This window comes from Wyeomyia smithii, chromosome 1, assembly GCF_029784165.1.
Source record: "Wyeomyia smithii strain HCP4-BCI-WySm-NY-G18 chromosome 1, ASM2978416v1, whole genome shotgun sequence".
In the NCBI taxonomy this organism is placed as follows: domain Eukaryota; kingdom Metazoa; phylum Arthropoda; class Insecta; order Diptera; family Culicidae; genus Wyeomyia; species Wyeomyia smithii.
The window spans coordinates 202888128-202913294 of NC_073694.1; the positions used below are offsets into that span (position 1 = coordinate 202888128).

A 25167-nucleotide genomic window follows, 5' to 3' on the forward strand; every position below is an offset into this window, starting at 1 on the left:
ACTTTAATAGCCGTTTCATAATAACATCCGCACATTTCAAGAATGATTTAACGATATTTATATTTTATTACAAAAATCGCTTGATAAAACAACAAAAATAAGCGGTGTCAAAACAGTTCACTTCTATAGTTTACTTGGAAAATGCTTTTATATAAATTGTTGGTGAAATGAGCATTAAAATTAGAATAATTAAAACAATCTCCATAAGAGAATGTGAAATCATTTGTTGTATGACGTCACAACTATTACCACGGACGTTGTTGATATTTATCGTCCTTGCCAACACAATCTCACGTGTACTTCTTCCACACCCTATATAAACCATACTGAGCTTCACCGGCTGCATCGATGGCGGCAGGCGTGTGGCAGAAATAAAATCCGGCTGCGTTTATTTTGCTCCTGCTCGCGACTCGCGATAGGAGAAGCCGAGAAAAAAAGCACAAGTTGAGTGTGCTCGCGCAGCAGCAGCAGCAGGCCAGGGTCAATGCATTCTATCGAGTGCATCACTGTGCCGAATCCACCGCCTACTAGCGATTGGCTTGTTTAGTTAACACGACAATCCTCGTGTGAACAAATTTTCTCGCAGACATCCGTTCTGAATTTTTCTTCAAGGGAAACTTCAGGCAGATCATTGACTCGATTTGCCACACCCGGGACGGTTTCGGTCATCGAAAGTAACCAGATTTTTCTTGTCTTGTCCTTTTCGGGAACCTTGCGAGCGCGAAAGTAGGTTGTTTACCACACACTCTTCGCCTCATTGCTGCCGGACCGGGTGCTACTAGGTAGGCAGCGTGTATGACTTAGTCTGAATGCCTTTTTCGAATGCGCTTGCTGCAGATGCACATGTTCACTCAGCGCGCCTGCTTGAACGGGAGGAGGATGAGATCAGCGTCGGCCGACACGTTCTGCGTTGCACTCACAGCAGATCAGAAGAAAGGCCGTCTCGACGACTTGAGGCTGAGGTGAATTATTCGTGTTCTCCTTTTTGGACAAAGAAAAACGAGACATTCTAAATAAAAACGATCGTACAAACAGCAGTAGTAGAAATTTGCGTATATACAGAAAACGAGAGAAAAAAAATCGAAATAGGGTCGAGAAGTAAACTATGCCTTAGCGGTAGAAGGTTGCAGCCAATTAAAATCCCCTAGACGTAATTATTTTCGGATATGGAATCCAGGTCGGACGTCCTTCTCTCGGCGAAGTGGATTTACGATCGGTCTTTGTGACCGTGTAATGGCAGAATTTATTGACCACACTTCGCACTGCGAAAAGGGAAACACATGTTTAGCTTTAAATTACTCACGATGAAATGATGTTTGGTTTCATCACTTTGCTTATCGCTATACATGCGTTTGCGAATCAAAACCACGACTTATCGCTGTTTTTCGTTCTCACGCTACGATTGTATTGCATGGAGCGATTATAGTTTCAAAGTATCCCGCAAAAACCACAACAAAACATCGGTTAACATGAGACGCCAGCAATGGAAACATCCGCCTTCATTCGCTTGAAACTGTCGATCATGTTTACAAATATTAGGCAGAATTATAATTAAGTTTTTCAAGTTTTTTCGAAATGCAAATAACATGGGACCCCAATTTACTTCCCTGTGGGACTCTAGAGTAGCGTAGGCGTCGAAAAAACATCGAAAAATTTTGATTTTCCAAAAATTCAAAATGGCGCCACTGTAGCTTCATAAGGTAAAATGTGTTCAAACTCCGGGGAATTTGTTTTTGCGTCAAAAGACATGAAAAATCATACATAGAAGCCAAGGCAGAAGGAAAAGTAAATTTTTGTTGCACTGTGTAATTCAATATATTTTTTTTCAATGTCGACATAACCATCGCACATAGGAGTATTTGGGCCAAAAAGCTGGCCAAAAGTCCAAGTCGCTCTATTTTGGTAGTAATTGGATAGATTTATATCAAAAACGTGTTATTTTCGTATAATCAACACAGAAAAGTTGACATCCATTCAAAACGTCACCTAACATATAAAATATTACTTTAAATTAGCTTACTTAATTTTTTTAGTGTCTTTTTACACATGATATAAAACAAAGATTTAGAAATTTCCATATAAACCTTCATTTGATAAAATGTTAATAAAATAGAAAAGAGGAACCAGGAGGAAGATTTTTCTTTTCGTAGATTTACAGAAGGCTTTGACCTTTCTGTCAATGAATAAAGCTTCGACGGGACTTGCGCGGAAGGTTACTGAATCATATAATTAATTTCACAATATTATGGATTTTTCGCGGTCGGTTTTCACAATCACTTATTTCGTAAACAATCCATGATTATTTTATGCATTCAACGTTTTAAATATTGCAAAACATTTTACTTATCTTGTAGATTATGTCCTGTGAGAGGGAAAAACTATTTGACAAAATTTTTCAATTTTTTACGCCACTCGAGCAGTAGCACGTATTTTCCAAACTGACCAATTCACTGTGGAATAAATTAGAAATATAACAGTTTGGTTTATGTGATAAGACACCAATGGGTTCTGGGATAGCATGAGGGTATGTTTTAACTGAAATCAATCAAAAATAATGGAAATCGTGTATTTTGTATTTCGGACTTTTGGCCAACTTTTTGGGTCAAATACTCCTATGTGCATCGTTGATTAGATCTTTGGAATGTTACAAAAAAGAAAAATAATTTGTAATCATGAAAGCTCAACAGTAGGGTGTCCAAAAATGTGGGGGCTCAACCAGAAAATTATTGGTATGTCGACAACTCTGGAAAATGTTTAATCGACGTGTTAATTTGAGTTTTATGAAAAAAACAAAAAATTATTTCAAATTTTTTATTACCTGAAAATCCTGTAAAACCGAACCCAAATTTATTTTTCCTGCACCCTTCGGAGTCCAAACTAAGAGAAAAAAAAATGTTACGGCTTGGTTCAATTTTCGTTATACAATTTTTTTAGCTCTTTTGAAAATTCTTAATTTTGGTGTTTTCTGAAATTAAGCCTTCGAAAAACGTACTAAACTTTACGTTACCATTCTATACCACAGGAAGATGGGGAATTTTATGAGAAAAAATTTCCTAAAAGACACGAAAATCCTACCTTGAATCGTTGTTGAGCTATTCAAGTTTTATTATGGAAATAATATACTTAACAGTCACAATGAGGACCGCGAAGGGATGTCCACAGGGAGGAGTTTTCTCACCGCTGCTATGATCATTAGTGGTTGATTAACTGTTGACGCAACTAAAATCACAGGGCTATGAAGTAATAGCTTTTGCGGGCGATACAGTAGTTAAGTTCGTGGAAAATATGAGCATGTAATTAGTGATAGACTCCAACAAGCTCTAAATTTTTTCTACAATGTGGTGCTGAGTGAGGGACTATCGATAAATCCCAAAAAAAATCGTTATTATGTTTACACGTTGGAAAACATCGAAATTCCTGACCTATGTTCTAATGGAATGAAATTGGAACTTTTTCAAGAAACCAACTATTTAAGAGCAACTCTAGAAAGCAAATTAAATTGGAGCTTACATATTTTTTTTCGAAGGTGCCGGGGAAATCTGCGAACAGACCTGACAGAATCCCAGGGTGAACTCAGGGTGTGTGGATAAAACTAGGGGACAGATGCTGGGGTATTCACACTCCCCCAAACATCTTCTGGTTCTTGTCCACTAAAACCTCTCCAGTCTCCAGCGCTGGTCTTCCCGGCACGACGGTTAAGGCTACAAGTGCCTTACGGATGAGTAAAAAAACCTTTGGTAATAAATGGGGATTGAAATTAAAAATGACCCAGAATAACATATGCCTTCTTAGTATGGTGGCCAAAAACAAATGTCAGGTATGTTCATAAGAAGCTGTAAAAGTTTCAAAGATTACTTTCATTAAATTTATTTGTACAGTTAGAAACTAAAAAAACGCACTAAGGCTACAAAAAATAAAAAAAGTTCTTTGAAGGAGGCCTAAGGCGGTATTCATAAACTACGTAGCGCTCATAGGGAGGAGGGGGGGTATCCTTGGGCGTTACGATTTATTAGGAGGTAAGACCAGCGTTACGTAACAAGAAATCTCTGGAGAGACTCCAAAAACGCACATTTTTATTAAACAAATTCTTCTACAGTATTTCGTAATTTTTATAGGGGGTTGGTTTTGGGGTAACGTTCCGTTACACATAGGGGGAGGGTGGATTCCCAAAATTGGATTTTGCGTTACGTAAATTATGGATGTCGGATACCTCAGTATACTTAAAAACTTCAAAATCAATGCACTGTTAACTCAAGAAAACTGGATGGATAACTTCGAACGACTATTCCAAAAGACTTAGCTAAGTTGCACTAAATGGGAATCAAAAGGGTCTAGCATTCAACCAGGCTCAATAGTTTTGTACACGGATAGTTCCGAGTTGAACGACAGGGTAGAGGCTGGGGTAACAGGTCCTGGAGTCAACCTGTTAATTCCGATGGGTGAATAGCCGCCTGTATTTTAAGCAGAATACAGGCAATAATTGAATGCACCATAATTTGTTTACGACACAATTATAGGCATGTAAATTTATGTATATTTTCGGATAGCCGCTCAAGCCGCTCTAAACGCGCAACATTTGGAGAAACATTATATCAGCTCGATAATCCAAGAGATTTGAAAATGCAAAGCCTTGGTGCTACATTCCGATTCGGAACTCGACCTTCTGTTTAATTATACACAGACTTTGCAGCCAACTGTTCAATGTACAGGATAGTTGCGGGGCTAGCACTACGATCCTACCGACACTAACAGTCTCTCCCGAGCCGAGACTCGAACCTACCACGACTGGCTTGTTAGGCCAGCATCGTACCTCTAGACCAACTGAAAGCTTCTCCAAGAGATTTGTAGTACCCCAAAAAACGGTAACCCAGTGACTGTTTAATATCTCAAAAAAATAAAAGAAGACATATGTACCTTCAGTGGCCTTGTAACGGGCCGTTGGTCATGGTTACTTGAACAGATAGGTTTGCTTTAGACAGATAGGTAAATTGCAAGATGATGCCTGTCCTCGAAACCTCGGATCTTTTTCTTATGTGGAGCACTCTTCCAGAGAAGGAAGCAATTCTTTGATAAGTATTTAATACAACCATTAGGTATATGAATGACTTTCCCTATAAGGTAGTGAATTTTATTCGTTCCCTATGGGAACGATGCCTATATTGAGCAAGTGGAAACCATTCAACCTAATAGTGGTACGAGACCCCGATGAGGCTTACATTGAATCGGAGCCCGCCACAAAAGATCAAATCACTGGTCACTGTGGAAAATGCACCAGTTGAGTGTGTATTTTAGGGCAGGTTGCATCCTTTTAGTTTCCCTCAATATCGAGAAAAGTTTCCGGTAAAATTTCTTTTGCATCAAAAGACTTCTCTAGCTTTGAAATCAACTTTTGAATTGCTGTTTCTGTTTATTTAGGGTAACCGCTCCTATATTCATCTCAGTACCTATATTCATCTCATCACGCCTTTTTGATCAATATATCGTCAAATTTTACCATATTTTCGACGGTAAACTTTCAGCCACTTTAAAAAATCGAGAAGCAAATAGATTTACTTTCAAAAATTTGTAGAAATTTGACGGTAAATTGGACAAATGAGAGAAATAAGATGAATATAGGTACCGACCAAGCTGTTGAGATGAATAATGGAGCGATTACCCTACGATATTGATAAGCAAACTGGAATTTGTTTAAGGGTCTACTGTTCAAATACGATTATTTGATATGGCGACATCCATGAATTACGTAACGCAAAAAAATCCCAGGTTTTGTACCACCACCCTCCCATATGTAACAAAACGTAACGGAAACACCTACCTCCACCCCCCCCCCACCCCAATAAAAATCGTAACGCTGTAGAAGGATTTGCTTGATAAATATGCTAGGTTTTGGAGGGTCTCTCCAGAGATTTTCTGTTACGTAACGATGAACTCACCTCCCGCCTTCCCAGTGTAACAAATCGAACTGTGAGCGTTACAGAACTAAGGGTTATGTAAATTTACAGAAACCTACCATGTACATTTTGTTTTTTAGCCCAAAAAAATGACCTGTGCGGAATTTCAGCTCAGCCGGACATAATCAAAGCGCTCAAAGTAGTGATTTTGACGGTCGAAAAATTACCAAGAGGAGAATGAAGTTTAGAAAATCGAAAACTTTTTCCAATAACTTTAACTAACTTAAAAAAGCCCAAAACGTCAAGATATGGTGTTATCTAAAAAAAGAATTGTTGGTCGAAAATCGACTTTCTGGAACTCAATCGTTTTTTGGGCAACCGAGGGCTTATATGGAATATTTTGAAATTGGCTTCTAAAATGACTCACGACTCGCTCCAAACTACATGTGAATTATTTAGAGAATCATAAACTTAATTTTCATCAGGGTGGTTCATTTATTTTTATACTAGGGTTGTTCCAAAAATAATTAAAATTCAATTCATAGTGGTTTAAAGCTTGATCCATTTAATTTTGGTCGCACAAAATGGGACATATCTTCGACAAAAAACATGTAGAAAAAATCTTGAGATATCATTTTGCAGCAAATTTATTGACCTTTAAAAAAATGTTCCTCTGAGTTTTGGATGAATTCACGCACTTTTCGTTTTATATCGTCCATTTTGCATTTTTTGACGTAGGACTACGTCTATCTGGAAGTTAGGTACCTGAATTTGAAAATCTAGTAATTCAACCAGGGAAAAGTGGTCAGGTTTTGTGCGCTTATATTTTAGTCATTTATAATCAGGTTTTCGAGGTTTCGGCATCAATCGATCAGAAATTCTTTTAAGGTTAAAATTATGTAACAAAAACAAACTATTGTTTTACATACACTATTGAAAAAATGGTAAATAACATCGATTCGTATAATCATAATCATACTGAGCAGCCAATCACTAGCTCTCTTCCCAAGCACAGCCAACACTAACGGATACAACCGATCTGACATTGTAAACGATTTGTTGTTGTTGTTTCAATCGAGGTCACTTTCTTTTTCCGATGCTTTTTTACTTTCTTTACCATTTTTATTTTTCCTAATTCCTCCCTCTTCCCAAATAACTGACGAAACCTTGATATATAAGGTACCATTCGAACATTTCACCCCATCATTTACATTCCAAAACCGTACCAGTGATATACGGACGCTAGGAGCTAGCCGTTGAAAGGAGGAAAGACAAAACAGTACCGGTCATCTCGGGCCAGGTTTCACCCGTAATGCTGGTGGCTGTTAGTAGTACATGGCTACTGCAAAAGTACTCAAATGGCTGTGATCCTGGCCAGAATAACCAGAGAACAAGATCCAGCGGCAACTGGCAACTCGTGGTGCCTCAAAGTGTTGTGTAGTGTTTGCTGCCTACTGAGAAAGGAAGAATACACAGAATTCGCTTATTCTAATTTAGTCTTGTCATTGCAAGCTACGAACAAATTAGTTCATATATTTTATTTATATTAATTATTGTTCAAAGCGCTCTAATGCCTCAGCAAATAAAAATGCACTGTTAGATTAAAAAATATATAAAAATACCGTAGTACTACGTGATGCGGTCGTGTCTTTGACACCACCCTTCTACTATTGTAATAACAGTCTGTGGGAGCACCGTGCACCGGTTTACTGGTGGACTGGAGCGACAGCGGACCTGACGAGAACGCAACACGCGTGAACCGAGGAACTCAGTTCAATCTGCAAGATAGGTGCAGTTAGGGCGAGTAAGCTTGTTTTGATAGACTATGTACGAGTGCCGATACGAAACCCTGGGGTAACGCCTGTAGGATCAAAATGACTAAGACCAAAGGTGTGTTGGCACCTGCCGAGCAATCGCCAGCAATGCTGGAACGTATCATCGAGGGTTGTTGGCCTTTTGCGGTCCAGCCTCGCGTCCAACGTTCTAGTTTCTCAGACACCGACAAGAGATGGTAGGCCAACCTGCTGAACATCCAATCCGTGAGCGATGACAGCCATGTCGAGGTTGAGGAGGAGGCAAGGGTTACGAATGACGAACTCGTGGTGATCGCCAACTCCTTAAAGGTGAGCAAGGCACCCGGGACTTGATGGAATTCCGAACCTGGCAATCAGGATGGCTATGAGAGTGGCCTTCGGGCTGTTCCGAGCGGTTATGGAGTTCGGCTTCCGGAAGGGCAGGTCTATTCTGGATGCTTTTTTAGCAAGATGGCTGAGGTAAAACTCCAGCGTAAAAGAAGGGGCATCCGCCTTTGTGCAATCGTCACGCTTGACGTGAAAAACGCATTCAATAGCGTCAGCTGGGACTCCATAGTTCTTGCCCTTAAGAGCATCTATGTACCCGTGTTGCTGCACAAGATCCTGGAAAACTATTTCCAGAATCGAGTACTAGTCTACAACCGGAGTACAGCAAGGTTCAATTTTGGATCCGGTGTCGCGTCATGTACGACGGAGTTTTGAAGCTGAAATTCCCTGCAGGGTTTGTGATTGTCGGCTTTGCGCGTGCGTCAACTATGTCTGTAAGAGGGCCTCAACGGCTATTGCAGAACTATATCGTGAGCGCTAGGTACTAATAGTTATCGTGGTAAACTGGAAAGTATCTACAAGCCCTTGTGCCTGAGAATTGCGAGTGCGTATCGTACAACACAATCTGCATCTTGTCATGTATGATACCTATCTGCATCGCCATCAAGAGGATGTAGAGTGCCCTGTTCAACGTGACACAAGGGGCATACGAGATATCAGAAAGCCATTCTCGATGGTCATATGGCAGCGAGTATGATCCAATTCCGCGAAGGGTAGATGGACGCCATGGAGAAATGAACTTTCACCTGATACAGGTCCTGTCAGGCCATGGCGACGTAATACTTAACCGTTGTTCTGAGGAGACTAGGGCTGTAGACTGGTGGGGTTCGGTTTTTTCACCAAATCAACCGAATTACATATGATCTCGAAGAAATTTTCAAGGGTAAAAAACAACTTTGAGCGCTTTAAGGCACACCTAAATCATATCCGATTTAGCTGAAATTTTGAACAGGGCATGGTTTTGGGCCAATAAATAGAATGTACATGGTCGGTTCTTGAAACTCGATTATATTTTTTTCCATCCGATCCTAATGTAGATTAATGCTTTTTTACATCATTTTTAAAATGACAGAAAGTTCACTTATTGCTCTGTATGCTTTGGCAATCGTCCTGTCACGTTTTTCAACCTTGGAAATAACTATGAGACGAATTTCAAGCCATTTGCCCACTAAAACCTTGACTTTGTATATATAGCACTGGCTATTTCTTGAGCTCTTATCTTGTCAAGGATTGAGCTATACAGAAGTATATGTTGAAGTTCTGTGCCTTTGCAGAAGTCAATTGAGTCGGACTTGGGGAAGTGTATATGCATTATTATAAGTGTGATAAGTGTGTTTTGAACTGACCGTTTTATTTTTTTCATCTGCCAAGTTCTTTTGTGTGATCTTATCATAATTTATTTTAATATAAGCAGTAATTCTTGTCCTTACTTAAACTTGCACGAAAACGCATAAAGTCCACTTGCTGTAACCATAAAATTATTACCTGACCTAAATCAGCATCGATTAGTTCTTAATGATAATCATCGATCCGTGCGTTATGGAATCTTGATCAGCGGAAGACAAATTATCTCCGTCAAAATACCACCCTCAAAGTTATGCTTCAAAACCTCGAAGCTTATTGATTATGAAAAGATATTTGACAGCTTGAAGTAGAATTTGATTTGAAGCGATTGTCGGTGAGGAAGAAAGATACCTTTGCGGGAAAGGATGAGCCGCCCGTATGATTAATGAAGTTCAACTTGCAGGAGAAAGAGAGCACAGCACGCTGCTCGGTGAAAGTGATCTTGTCCGGCTCTCCGAAAGACGGTTGTCGTCAGGGTGATCGCATTGCAGAACTAAGCGATTGTGATAAATGACTTCGACCGGGTCACTGGGCGGCAAACAAACGCCGGCTACCAACAATAATGGTTCGATACAAACAAGTTGGCTCAACCGCAGTTTGTCGGTCACAATTCTAGTTCTGCTTTACAAGAGATTCCTGGGAGGCGGTGGGAGTGAAGGGAAAACATGCGGTGCGACATTGAAATCGGTGTTTTCAACTAGATTGATCTTCGATTGTTCACTGTCGGAACAATGACGAAATTTGAAAAATGGAATATTAATTGACTGTTGATACGACTGTGACATTGTTCGAATTGACAAATGGATTATGATAAGAAAAATTTTTAACCTCTTTCTATGCTTTCTATCAGCTAGAATTTTCAAACAGATTAAATCAGTCGTTCGCAGATTGTTGCCCTCTAGTTGTGAAACAAACGAACAAAAAAGCTCGAATAAGCTTCCTAAGCACTGCATACTAACGTGAATCACGTGCTCACGCTGCACAAACACTCTCTTCAACAACATCAACTTATTTCACTACTACCAAGATAGATTACAGTCGAACCAGGAAAGCTCTGCTTTCAAGCTTTTATGCTATACCGTGCCTTCTCTCTCTCACCTCGCTTATGTATACATAGGGTTATGTTTTTTTTATATTTATTATATTTGTTGTGCTCGCGCAAAGCCTCGTTCGATCTCTATCTCAAGAGGAGGAGCCTAAAGCGATAAATCATTCTTGACTCGATTTTTAATGGTTGCGTGAAAACCATTGCACACTGCGCCTATGTGAATCACGTTTATGTGGACAGTTTCTGCCTTTGATGGTGTGCGAAAATGCACGGTGGATAAATAATCGGCACTGTTCAAGATAATACGGTAGGAAAGTTAAGCTCTTTTGTTATTAATCACGTCTCAGTTGCGGTTTGAGCAAGATGGATAGATTCGTTCCATCAGGCCCGGATTGGTGTGGGAGCAGTGTAATGGTCGTGGGGGGAGTACCGGGGCAAAGAGGGATATAGATAGTCCCTCTCATACCATTCAAACCTCGATAGTGGAACGTAATGCCTAAATATTTATTTAATTTTAATCTGTCTAATTTTGGGCCTATTAAAGCTAGCCTCAAGTAGCTTGGTTTGGTTGGTCGGTGGCTGCTTTGTTTGTCTCTCTCTCCCCCCGTTTACCTTTCTGCACTGCACTGAGTTTTGGATTGAAGTTGCTCGAAGCGAAATTGATGCTAATAATAGACCGACAGTGTCTGCAGTGCGCACTGCTAATCCACCTGTCTCTGCTGACTAGATCGATTTCGGTTTTTTCTTCTTCTCTGGTATGCTCTGCTGCCATAATACAGCTTTTGGCGGATCGTTATTCATTTTTGTTGTTGCTTTTTGGTGCCCGTTGTGCCCGAACCGAATTAGATTAATCTTTATAAATTGCATTCATTACGCCCTCCGGGTGACACGCTGTGGCAGAGATCGCTAATCGTGTTCTGAACGTTTGGAAGTGTTTTGATTGGTTTGTTATCTGATTTGAAATTTTGCGGCTACTTTTGATTGGTAATTAGGTGATGGAAACTTCGCCATTGTTTCCAGAAAAAAATCTGCTCCTGTAATACAGAACTTTTAGAACTTTTGTAGTAAGGCTTTACATTTCGACGGAGAGAGAGAGACTAAAGTTGGCAGCAACAGAGAGAGTAAAAGATGGGAAGAAAATATATGAGAGCACACAGGCAGAAAGAGAAATAAAAATCGAAAAAAACATCTAAGAGAAAAAGAGAGCTACAAAGAGAAACATAGAATGGAAGATCATTGAGGTAATTTCGAGTCTGGTCTAGAGCCACTGAAAATGCAGTCATAGCACAATTCGACAAAAACGAAAAAAATGACCTAAAAAGATTATAGCTTTTTTGAAAAAACTCCTCCCATCTCCCCCTTTTTGCCCACGTGGGCATTTTTTACAAAAAAAAAAAAAAAAAAAATAAAATAAAAACGTTTGGTTCTGTGGTTTATTTAGTGATTAAGCATAAAAAAAATGACACAAAAAAAACAATAATATATTTCATATTCATCAGCCCAAAACCACCCAGACCAGAAAAGATATAAATGAAAGGAATACCTTCAAAACTCGGCCTTGAAGGGCTGAAAAACGTATCAAAAGCTTAGAAAAGAGTAAACCAGAAATTTTGCTGTAATTGGTTCCAAAGTTGGAAGAGACTAGAACAAAAATGATTTCAAAAATTGCAGGAAACTTTTGTTGATTGTGCGTCAGAAAAAGGCACAAATTACCCACGAAAACAAATTAAAGTTTCTTGAAGGTAGAAAGAAAGAATACAAAAGATTATGCTGAAAAAAAATTTCTAAAATTCAGAAGAAGTCGAAAAATAATAATCTGCAACATAACTTTGAGTGACACATTTAAAAATCAGAACGTAGAAAAATTTGAGAACGTACATACTCTAAGATTCTATACCTATTTTCATTGACCACTATAACATTATCACACAAAAGGTGAAATGCATCATAGGGTTTATTTAACGCTTCTGCTACAAATTTCAAGACCCGTACATCATACAATTTCTCCAATATTCCATTCAAATTCGTTTTTTTTTGTATTTTTCTCAAAATTTTGACAAAAAAGACCCCCCCAATGAAAATTGACTGAGCCACCCTAATGAAATATCGCATATAAATTGCTAGCCGTCTCGTTCTATAATATAGGATATGTTACAATACTATTGTGATGAATATTTCATTGAATGTATTTCAATTCTTATTTTGATATTCAGTTCATTCATAGTCCCAGAAATTCGATTTTTTTTTGTAAAAACTTTGTTTCGAGTTAACACCAGATTTCGACGTTTCATGCATCTCTAAGACATTTGGCATCAAAAAAAAATCGATATCGATAATTTGCATTTTTTTCATCGGCCAAAAAGTTGTAACTTTGACCGTCTTGAGGCACATGTTCTCGATGTCTAATCGAGCTAAAAATTTTGCATGGGGACTTCTTTCGAAAAAACGAAGCTTTTGCTAAACGATATTCGAAGGTTTTTTTTTCACATCGCATTGGCACTCTAATGTATAGTTCAGAAAAATAATGTAACTAGTCTACTTTTAATTTACGAAAAAACTTAAATGAAATTTATAGAGTAAGAGACAGAGTAAAAAAGAGGAGCAGAGATAAAAGAAAGAAGGGAAGAGGCAGACAAAAAATCGAACTTATTAGAAGATATACTAGTAAAGCGAACCTTCTGTGGGTACCTGGACATTGTGGTATTGAAGGGAAAGAAAGAGCTGATCTGTTGGCGAGAAATGGATCGACGCAACCATTCATAGGACCAGAACCATTTTGTGGGATTTCAGAATGTGCCCTCAAAATGGAACTCAAGAAGTGGGAAAAATCAATAATAGATAACATCTGGAAAAACAATGAAACAGCTCGACAATCGAGGAGATTTATATCACCCAACAAAACAGTAACGCAAAAACTACTCAATATCTCCAACAAAGATCGTTGTACCTTCAGTGGCCTTGAGACGGGACACTGCTCAAGCAAATATTACTTAAAGCAGATAGGTAAGTTGCAAGATGATGCCTTTCGCGTTGATGCCTTATAACCTAGATAGAGAAATCTCGGAACATTTACTATGTGACTGCGAAACACTCTCACAAAAGAGGAAGCAATTTTTTGATAAAAACATATTACAACCATTAGATGTTTGGATAACTTCTCCAAATAAGACAGTGAACTTTATTCGTTCAATAATACCTTATTGGGACGATGCCTATAATCAGCAAGTGAAAACCACTCAATCGAATAGTGGTAGGACACCCTGATGAGGCTTACATCAAACGGGTTCCGCCACAATAGATCAAATAACTGGCCGCAGTGGCAAATGTACCCAACAGGAAAAAAAACAGATATGCTAGAAAAAAAAAGAAGAATCATGAAAAGGAAAAAGAGATTGAGAGCAAAATGATACAGAGAGACAGTCGAAAGAAAGATGTCGCGTGACTGAGAAAAATACGAAACGATGAAAAGGGACAAAAAGGGACAAACAAGAGCACAGAGTTTATCAAAGAGGGTAACGAGGGATAGGAATAGTTCAACGAGAGAGACAAATAAGAAGAACGAACCAAGATGTACACAGAACAGAAACAGAAAAGCGAGAAGCCGCGAAGGGAATGGTAAAGCAAATGATGAAAAAGAAATGGGAGAACTAAGGTTAGTACGAAGATCAATGAAGAGAAAAATAAAAATAGAGGGAAAGAAAAAAGAAGAAAAGGAGAGAGGGACAGGATATAGGAAGAGAGAAGGAGCAAGTGAGAGATAGAGGAAAAGAGAGTGAGAGGTAGAGTTAGAGATAGTTAGAAGAAGAGAGAGAGAGTGCTAGGTAGAGATCCAGAGAGGTAGAGGAAAAGTGAGTAAGAGAGCGATAGAGAAAGAGAAAGAGGGAGATAGAGATACCGAGAGATAGAGGAACAGAGTGAAAAAGAGAGGAAGACAGAAAGAGAAAGAAAGAGAGGGAGAGAGATAGAGGAAAATAGAGAAAGACAAATAGAGATATGAATAGAGAGAGGACGTGAAGAGTGTTGGAGAAAGTGAGAGAGATATAGAGGAAGAGAGGGATAAAGGCGAAGAGAGAGAGAATTACCGATTGAAAATGAAAGTAAAAAACAACGATAAAAATTGTGAATGATTGTTACTCCTTCTTTTGTAACATTTAAGCCGGGTAAGGAATTTCCCAATTGTAATTTTTTTTAATTGTTATTTTCGATTTGGCTGAAACATGATGTTCCTAGAGGTTAAAGATGTCATTTTGTGCTTTAACCCTCTAGTGCCCAGTGCCGCCTCTAGGAGGTCTTCAGTCGAACCTCTAAAAAGCTTCAATAAGAACTTAAAAAATGTTTATGAGGCTTAATAGTGATTTTTTCGAAGTCCGTCTAAAAATTAATTTGGGTACTAGAGGGTTAGGTATTTCACGACTAATTTGTAAAAATGTTTATGTAAAAATGCTATTGATGGTTAGAATCATTTCTAGAACCAGAACGGTTTGTTTGAGAGTTGTGACGTCTTCGGCAAAGTTGTGGATAGTAATTTTGTCCATGTATATGTTGACAATATTATCTTTATTGTTATAAGATTTATACGAAAATAATATGAATATCGTAGCGTATTTCAACTGTAATTATGATATATCTACCTGAAAAATGTTCAAGTTAACTGTTCAGTTTATGAAAATGGCCAGTTATCCCCGTGAAGCAACATTTGGTATCAGGATGAAAATCGATTTGAATGATCTATGTTCTTCCGTAAATTCAATGGAATACTTTGTCGGTAATCGCCGCCACACAAACTTCTTATCGATAAGTATACAATGTGCAAGACGGAGTGAAGAACATAGAAAATAGAAAGAACAAAAAGAAAAACAGAGAGAGAGATTCAGAGAGATAGAAAGAGAATAGTGAGAGGGAATAGATAAAGAGAGATTCGGAGAAATAGAGAGAGAATAGTGAGAGGAAATAGATAGAGAGAGAACAGATACAGAGAGAGATAATAGATAGATAGAGAGAGAATAGATAAAGAGAGAAACAGAGAATAGATAAAGAAAGAGAATAGATAAAGAAAGAGAGAATAGATAAAGAGAGAGTGAATAGATAGAAGGAAAGAATAGATAGAGACAGCGAATAGTTGAGGAGAGAGAGAATAAAGATAAAGAGAAAGAGAATAAATAGAGCGAGAGAGAGTCAATAGAAAGAGAGAATAGATAGAGAGAGAGAAAATAGATAGAGAGAGAGAATAGATGGATAGAGCGAGAATAAATAGAGCGAGAGGAAGAAAATAGAAAGAAGAGATAGAGATAGACGGGGAATAGATAAAGGGAGAGATCATAGAGAGAGAGATAAGAGAAGAGATTGTATAAAGGTATAAAGAGAGTTACTAGAGAGAGATAATAGAGAAGAGATTATAGAGAGAGAGTTAATAGAGAGAGAGTTAATAGAGAGAGATAATAGAGAAAATGATAATGGAGAGAGATAATAATGAGTTAGGGAAAAAGAGAAAAGGAGAAAGACAGAGAATGAAGTTGAGAGAAATAGATCGTGACACAGAATAACAGTAAGAGATAAATTTTTCTAAGTTTCTTAAACCCACATACTGGTCACAATTTTTTTTACAAACATTCACTCGAAAACATGCGAATATGTGTCTTAAATTTACACTTTCCTAAGCAATACCCAAGATTTTCATATAGATTGCCCACAGAAAATCAAATAAACCACCAAAAATCCACACCAACGACAAACGTGGATATTTCCTTTCGGATTAATCGAAAAAAAAAACAGAAGGGAGTGGATTTGATTAGAATCTGTGCTTAAAATTTGTATGCACATTAAATCTGATGGGAGAGGAGCCAGAAATGAGCCAAAATTTTCCTCTGGGCTTGTGGACAGTTCTTTGATAAAATTTTTTTTCAATGCGTTCCAAAATGAAAAAAAAGGAATCCTTTTATGCTACCCGCAAACGTACATACATCCTGTAAAAAGCAAAGCCTTGGTGCTACATTCCGATTCGGAACTTGACCTTCGGTTTTTTATACACAGACTTCGGAGCCAACTGTTAATGTACCGGACAATTGCGGGGCTGGTGCTACGATCCTACTGACACTAACAGTCTCTCCCAAGCCGAGACTCGAACCTACGACGACTGGGTTGTTGTGCCAGCATCGTACCTCGAGACCATCTGGGAGATAACGTATTTCCTGCGGAACTCGGAGAAAATCTATTTGAAATTCATATATTCAAACGATACTCCAGAAAGATATCAAAGTTAGCTGCTTTTATGGCACTAGAAAACAGAGAAAATGCTGCTATAGCACTAGAAACAGAGAGAAATAGACAGAAAGAAATTGAGAGAGACAGGAAAAGAGAGAAAAGAAGAGAAAGAGAGAAGCATAACGAGACACAAAGGGAGAAGAGAGAAAAAAGAGAGACAGATAGAAAGGTAGAGAGAGACAGTAAAAGAGAGAGACAGAGAAAGAGACAAAGAAAGAGAGACAAAGAAAGAGAGAAAGAAAGAGATAGAAAGAGAGGAAGACAGAAAGAGAGAGAGAGAGATAGAAAGACAGAAAGAGAGATAGAAAGACAAAGAGAGAGACAGGAAAAGAGACTTTGAATTTTGAGAATATTGAAGGGAGAGGCAAGTTTGGAGAGATACGCGCAAAATTTTTATTTGTTACTTTGAAAGTAATGAAAAAAATCCTTTTTCTGACCACAAACTTGTTACTTAAAAAGCAATAACATACATCTACACCAGTCAAGTAACAACACATAATGGCCGTTACAACTACTTGCAAAATTTTCACTCGTTACTTTAAAAGCAGCAACGGAAAGTTTTTCTTCTGACAACAAATTTATTACTTAAAAAATACTAAAATTATTCTCCAGTCAAAAAACAACACATACTGCCGAAAATCTGGCACATGTAACTAGTTTTTCCGTATCCATTTCATCATGTGTATTAGTTTGTTCGTCGTACGCATACTGAGCGGAGAAAAAATCTGACAAGAGCTGCCAGGATTATTTTTCTCTGCCATACAGTACATAAATGTTTTTAGAAATCACAGCACGTTTTCTGTACCGCTTTTGAGAGAAACACAAATGTTTACTTTCTGGCAAGCGGATGTAAACCAAGTTGTAATCACTTCATCGCAAACAAAAACTTATTTAGGCCTGTTTGCTACCAAACTGTACCAAACTCGTACCAATCCAGAAAACCCATATTCGGCATGATTGGCAACTCCGGTCACAAGATATGACACATTTTCTCTTAGACAGTCAAATGAGCTAAGGAACAAATGACAATACAGTGGTGTTTACCATTCAGACAAGAAAGGAAGCTCACGGAAGAGATTCTGTGTAGGTGGGGATACAGGGGTCCCAGCGTCAATATTTGTATTGCAGCGAGTAAAGTCTAGCTAGCATGCATTGCGACTTTTGGTTGTATGTTACCCTGCAAAAACACATTAGTTTGTTACTTTTTTCGTCTAATGTGTGGTCATCAAACACAAAAAGTAATAACATTTCATTACAAGAGTGCGTCTTGAACTGTCCTACAGATCAGACGTTTTTTCGGTTGCTTGTGGACTGGTCTTTGACTGCCTATAGCTTCAAAGTTTGTGTTTTGTCAGTGTGTCTTTTAAAGACTACCTGAAAGTTATTTCCCATCAGTCTTTCTCAAGACTACCTACTTTTGAATTTAACATTTGTTTTAACTTTTTTCGTATCACCTGAAATGGCTGGACGGAAAAAGAAACCTCGCATCGCTGCGGGGAGGAAAAGAGAGGCCTCTCTTTCTGACACATCGAGTGTCTGTAGTGACAATCCTTTTGATATTTTATCTGAGCAAGAAGCTGGTGAAATGGAAGTTATTAATAATGAAACTAGACAAAATATAAAATCTTTAAAAAAGGAGAAAGTTCCACCTATTGTGGTAACTATTTCTTCTGAATTTAATATATTCAAAAAGGAACTTTCAACGTTTGTTTCTGACGTTAAAGTTACCTATCAAATTGGCCGTAGAGGTGAATGCCGCTTATTAGCCGACTCAGTAAAGGGTCGTGATCGTCTTGTTCAGTATTTAACTGACAAGATGTACAAATTTTTTACATATGACACCAAGAACGCCAAGCCGTTCAAGGTTGTCTTGAAAGGTCTCACCAACGATCAAACCGTTGATGAGATCAAACTTACTTTAACAGAATTACTTGGCATAGCCCCTACCCAAGTAATTCTAATGAAACAAAAATCACGAGGCGAAAACAGTCAGAGAACTGGAATTTCCCTTGTTAATTATTTAATTCATTTTAACCGCAATGAGGTTAACAACTTAAAATTTTTTGAAAAAGCACATGCTTTGTATAATGTGCGTGTAAAGTGGGAAATTTATAGGAAGTATGGCGGAGGTGAAAAGCATATCACCCAATGCCGTACTTGCCAACGTTATGGCCATGGTTCCAAATTCTGTAACATGGACCAAAAATGTCTTAATTGTGGAGACTCTTCTCACAAAAAGGACACATGTCCTGTGAAAGAGAGTAAAAATTTTCGCTGTGCGAATTGTAACGGCAACCATATGTCAAATTTTTATCAATGCCCAGTCCGTTTAGCAATTGTTAAGGCAAGGCAAGGTAAACAAAATTCAATTTCTCAATTAAAACCAACTTCAAAACAAAATTCTCCAAGCGTACCAGTGACGCATAGTTTACCTACTCCTTTGCATACCCGTTTAACTTATGCACAGGTTACAGGTAGTTCGAACATTATACCGCCTAGTGTTGGTAGTTCGAAAATGACCGTTAATATGGGTAAGCAAAACACGCTAGAAAATAATTGTACACCTATTACTCCAGCTAATATTGCTGCCGAAAATATTTTTTCTAATGTCAACTGCCTGATGCCTATTACGGCAGGTAAACTTTCTTTTTTGCAACAGGCAATGTTCGATCTTATGAACGCCATGTTGCAGGCAAAATCAATGTTTGAAGCCATTCAAATAGGCACAAATTTTACTATTAAAATTTTTTCTAATTTAAAATTTAGCAATGATTTTAAATAAAACAATTAAAATATTAAATTGTAATGCTCGCTCATTGAAGGCCAATGAGAATGAGCTTTTTAATATTTTAACAGTAAATAATGTGCATATTGCAATTATTACTGAAACATTTTTGAAACCTAACATAAAATTAAAATATGATCCCAATTACGTGGTTCATAGATATGATAGGATTCAGGGTTCCGGCGGTGGAGTTGCAATTGTTATTCATCGCCGAATCAAACATCGTGCTCTTCCCCATCTTGAGACGAAAGTTATTGAAACTTCGGGAATTGAAGTTCAAACTGAACTTGGGATTTTATTTTTTGCCGCAGCATATTTACCATTTCAATGCACACGCGAGCTCAAAAATTATTTTAAAGGAGATTTACAAAAACTCACCAGAAATCGTTCGAAATTTTTCATAATCGGCGATTTTAACGCTAAACATCGTTCATGGAATAATTCTCAAAGTAATTCCAATGGCAAAATTTTATTCAATGATTGTTCTTCAGGATACTATTCTATTTTGTCTCCGAATAGTCCTACATGCTTTTCTTCTGTAAGAAACCCTTCAACAATTGATTTGGTGCTGACAGATCAAAGTCATGTATGTAGTGATTTGATCACACATGCTGACTTTGATTCTGACCATCTTCCAATAACTTTTTCTTTATCACATGAATCAGTTTTAAACCCTATGAGCTCTATTTTTAATTATAACAAGGCTAATTGGGAAAGAAACAAAACTCATATTGAGAGAAATTTCAATAATGAGCTTGATTTGCAAAACGAAGTGAATATTGATTCCGCTTTGGAAGCATTAAAATGTGCAATTGTTGATGCCAGGAATTATTCTGTTCCAAAAGCTCAAGTGAAATTTGATACACCAATAATTGACGAAAATCTTCAACTTCTAATTCGTTTGAAAAATGTCCGCAGACGTCAATATCAACGTTCTCGTGACCCTGTTTTTAAAACTATTTATAAAGATTTACAGAAAGAGATTAAACATAGATTTACTCTTCTGAGAAATCAAAATTTTGAGACTAAAGTTGAAAAATTGAAACCATATTCAAAACCATTTTGGAAGCTGTCGAAGATTCTTAAGAAACCTTCAAAGCCTATCCCAGTTTTAAAAGATGGTGAACGTTTTCTTGTATCCAATGAACAAAAGGCTCAAAGACTTGCTCAGCAGTTTGAGAGTGTTCATAACTCAAATTTGAATTTTGTGAGTCCAATTGAAAATGAAGTCACACGTCAATTTGATTTAATTTCTTCCCAGAATTTTTTACCTGCAGAAATAATTGAAACTAACTTGACTGAGATTAAATCAATTATTAAAAATTTCAAAAATATGATAGCACCTGGTAACGATGGAATCTTTAATATACCAATCAAACATCTCCCTGAGAGCACAATGGAATTTTTAGTGAAAATTTTCAATTGCTGCTTCAAAATTGCATATTTTCCCAAATTATGGAAAAATGCAAAAATTACTCCCATTTTAAAACCGGATAAGAACCCAGCTGAAGTTTCAAGTTATCGACCAATCAGTTTGCTTTCTTCAATAAGTAAACTGTTTGAGAGAATTATTCTTAACCGAATGATGTCACACATCAACGAAAATTCTATTTTTGCAAATGAACAGTTTGGATTTCGCCATGGGCATTCCACAACTCATCAATTGCTCAGAGTTACTAATATGATACGAGCTAACAAATCTGAAGGTTATTCCACTGGAGCTGCTCTTTTAGACATAGAAAAAGCATTCGACAGTGTTTGGCATAAAGGTTTGATTGCGAAATTGCAAACTTTTAATTTTCCAATTTTCCTAATCAAAATTTTAAAAAATTATCTTACTGATCGAACTCTGCAGGTTGTCTATCAGAATTCAAAATCTGATAGATTTCCTGTCAGAGCAGGTGTACCTCAAGGTTCAGTCTTGGGTCCAGTCCTGTACAACATATTCACTTCAGATCTTCCTGATTTGCCTCCAGGATGTACAAAGTCATTGTTCTGCGATGACACAAGCATTTCCGTAAAAGGAAAAAGTCTTCGTGTCATATGCAGTCGATTGCAGAAAAGTTTAGATATTTTTTCTCCCTACTTGCAAAAGTGGAAAATCTCTCCCAATGCTTCTAAAACTCAAATGATAATTTTTCCGCATAAGCCTAGGGCTTCTTTCCTCAAGCCAAACAATAATCACGTTGTCAAGATGAATGGGGTTATTTTAAGTTGGTCCGACAAGGTTAAGTACTTGGGACTAATTTATGATAAAAAACTTATTTTCAAAGAGCACATTGAGAGTATACAAGCCAAGTGCATCAAATATACGAGATGTTCATATCCTCTCATTAACAGGAATTCTAAACTTTGTTTAAAGAACAAACTTTTGATTTACAAACAAATTTTTAGACCAGCAATGCTTTATGCTGTACCGATCTGGTCAAGTTGCTGTTCAACAAGGAAGAAAACGCTCCAAAGGATTCAGAATAAAATTCTGAAAATGATTTTGAAGCGTTTTCCTTGGTTTGGTACACTCGAATTACATAGACTTACTGGTGTTGAACCATTAGAAGCTATGTCAAATAAAATTATTAACAATTTTCGACAAAAATCGTTGCAATCCTCAATTGCTACGATAAGCTCTCTTTATAGCCAATAAGTTAGCAATTAAGTTAGTTGTAAGTTTACTTCCCCTTTTCTGACAAGTAGGTTTAAATCCCTACGAATGATAAGTCCTAATTGCGAAAGCAAACAAATCCTAACAATTAAAATTACAAATTTCTAACAGTGTTGAGAAGTCACCATTTGTGATTGGACACACATACTCATTATTTACTAATATTTATCATAAATACTTAAGCTACTAACAAATCCCCCCTTTAAAAAAAAAAAAAAAAAAAAAACATTTCATTACAAAAAAAAAATTGCAACATCTTTTCCGTTCTTGGATGTAGCAATCTAAATCAATGACTGTCATGTAACAACATGGGATTCCCCGACATTTTTCCGCCAGTATAAAGTATTGATACTAGACACCTTGTTTCCCATGGAAGAAACAACGATGACTGCATGGCCGCGAGGACTTATGTATTACAAGTCCCTGGTAAAGGTCTGAAGGATTAAACGAACTACAGGATATCGTTTCTCAAAGCTTTTTCAACCAATGAAAAAAGCATAAACTCTTCGATATCGATTTTTTTTTTGTGCCATGGATCGTCGATTTGGTGTTGTTTAGATTTTTTTAATCGACTTTCTAGGAGTCAGGTTTTCGTGATGGGAAACAGAAACTAGAATTCTTTTGTCAGACAACATTACGAAGTTTTATGCATTACTATGACATTTGATTTAACAAAAAAAAAAAAAAAAAAAAAAAAAACAATCAGCCATGAAAGTGAAACTTTAAAAAAAATTGAAACTTTCGATTAGAAGAAGCTTCAAATAGAATAACTTTTTACTAATAGTTTAAGTGAAAAGTAGAAAAACAACAAATAAAATTGGTAACATTTCAAGCTTGGAAATCCTTTTTTAATTTTTGACAGTCCATAACTTGGTTAGATTACAACGGATTGATGCACAATGCAGTACAAAATCGACAATCAATCATTGAAACACGTGGCGTATTTTTTATAAAAACAAATGATACCAGTTTTAAATATTTGAAGATCACCCGTAAATTGGCGCTAATTATTTCCAATCCCCAGTAGAAAACACTTCCTCTAACATCTCCCCCATGATCTTGCGTTCAAATTTGCACCCAAGGTGGCTCGTTTCGGCTAGAGACACGCGTAGGAACGAGGGGAAATGGTAGCGCCAGTCAGGTTCAAACAATTTCCGACAATTCCTCCGACACTGTTGGCTCAAAAGGGCACCTACAAAGCTGAGCTGTGTACGGTCCCCGGTGTTGTTGTCCTATCAGTGGCTCGTTATCAGCTTACGAGAGGCAGCTCCGAAACGAGTGCGATAACAACGGGTTCCTCTTATCGGGGTGTGTGTTTTAATTGTTTTTGCGAGAAAAATCACTTCACACTAGATATCGCAGGCAGTTTCGACCTGCAAATGGTAATAATCGGGCGGCATTCGGTGCTGTCGTGCCCGTATGGATAGACTAAAAAGGAAATATTCGCGCTTGAAGTTCGATTTGATTAGTGTTGCATTCTTGATTAGATTTCGAATACAAATTGGCTCGCTTTGGAAGAAGCACCATTGCAACAGAATCAGTCCCCGCTTCGTCATCAGTGAAAAGAATGAAACCCAGTCGAGAGGTTGGAATATTGCTTGTTTCTTTGCGTCATTGATTCGATTGAATTACTTACTATTACATACTACTGTAGTGCAGTTTGTTGAAGACGTAACTGATAAGAAAATCGTTGTTTGTTTGGTTTGTCTGTTTGCTTGCAGGAAATGGATTTAATTGAGGTACTGTGGAAACAGGACGTGGACTTGGGGTTCACGCTCGCACAACCGACGGCAGGGAGCGCTACGGTCAAGAGTGGAGCCGATAGCTCGGATGATCTGGAGAAGCTGAAGGTGTTGCTCGAGATCAAGAAGAATGAAGATAAGGTGAGTGGAGTGTGAAACAGGCCATATTATTGCGAAATACGCAAAGACTAAACCGTTGTTTTTCTTTATTTTTTACGCTCCGTCTGGCTGATGTGTCTAGAAAAAAGATGATAAGAAGGAATCAGACGAAGATCCATGGGCTGGACTGTCGTATACAATTGATATTGAGACGGGTAAGTACATGCCTCGCTTGTGTGAGTTAATTTTTATGATTCAATTCGAGCAGAGTTGTGCACGATCAGACATGTTATTTCGAAAAAAAGAAATCGGGTAATTTTCGTTATCAGGTGAACTAATTTACAAAATCTACCAATCTCCAATTGATTGGCATAACCGATTTTATTGACGGATCAGGCTGCGAGGAGATTTACCTCCTGTTCCCAAGAGACATTAACGTGATGAATTTCACCTCCGCGGTTGTCGGACCGTACATGATTTATCTGCTCGCACCACCAATGGATCCATTAGTTATTAGTATCCCATTGTGAGTAGATATTAAACCTTTTCTCGAATTAATCGAAAGACTCCGCCGTTGCGCTCCATAAGCATTCCCATACTATATCCTTCTGCGATCCAATCAAAACTTCACCGCGTGACACCAACCGGAGCCCGGCCATATATCGATTCCCCCGTGCCACTCCTCGTTCACGTGGTGTTTCTCTGGACGCATTTCGAGCCTAGCTCTCAACGTACGGAGGAGCAGTCGAACCAATCAGGCTCCGGCTCGCCCGTGGTTTGGCCCCGAATCCAGATTTTTCCCGCCGCGTCGGGCGTCTTGCAGCCGTGATGTGGTTGGCGATGATGAATTATGGGGGTAAAAGTTTCTTCGCATTTGAAAAATAATCAAATCATGACGCGGTTATTTCACATTTTATGCTCGTTTGTTTTTTCTTTCTCGTTCTCTCCTGCCATGTGCCGTTGTGTATATAAACATAGGTAAAACTGTGATATCTCGTCCGAAGAGTTTTCCTTGGTCGTTTTTTATAAGACGTGCAATTAAGACAAGCCGCCACCCGCCCGATGGTGGACAAACCACAGGTTCACGGCTTCATCATCGTCTTCTAAATACGTTACAATTCGTGAGAATCCGGCGTGGTCGGCTGTGATGTGGCCGACTACCGCCTTCATATCGGGCTAAACCGCGGCAGGTGA

General features: G+C 38.0%; 1 protein-coding gene across 6 annotated transcripts in view; it reads left to right on the forward strand.

Moving 5' to 3' along the window:
- Nucleotides 1–25167, forward strand: part of LOC129719074 (segmentation protein cap'n'collar) — a 130937-nt gene that overhangs the window by 12518 nt on the left and 93252 nt on the right. For 5 of the 6 annotated variants that reach the window (XM_055670461.1, XM_055670462.1, XM_055670464.1 and 2 more), the window contains 2 exons: nt 23854–24015; nt 24116–24188. In XM_055670461.1, the coding sequence (XP_055526436.1) occupies nt 23854–24015; nt 24116–24188 (235 nt within the window). Of the gene's footprint in view, nt 1–23538; nt 23718–23853; nt 24016–24115; nt 24189–25167 lie in introns of those variants that run through there. The other variant, XM_055670463.1, reaches the window with a different exon arrangement.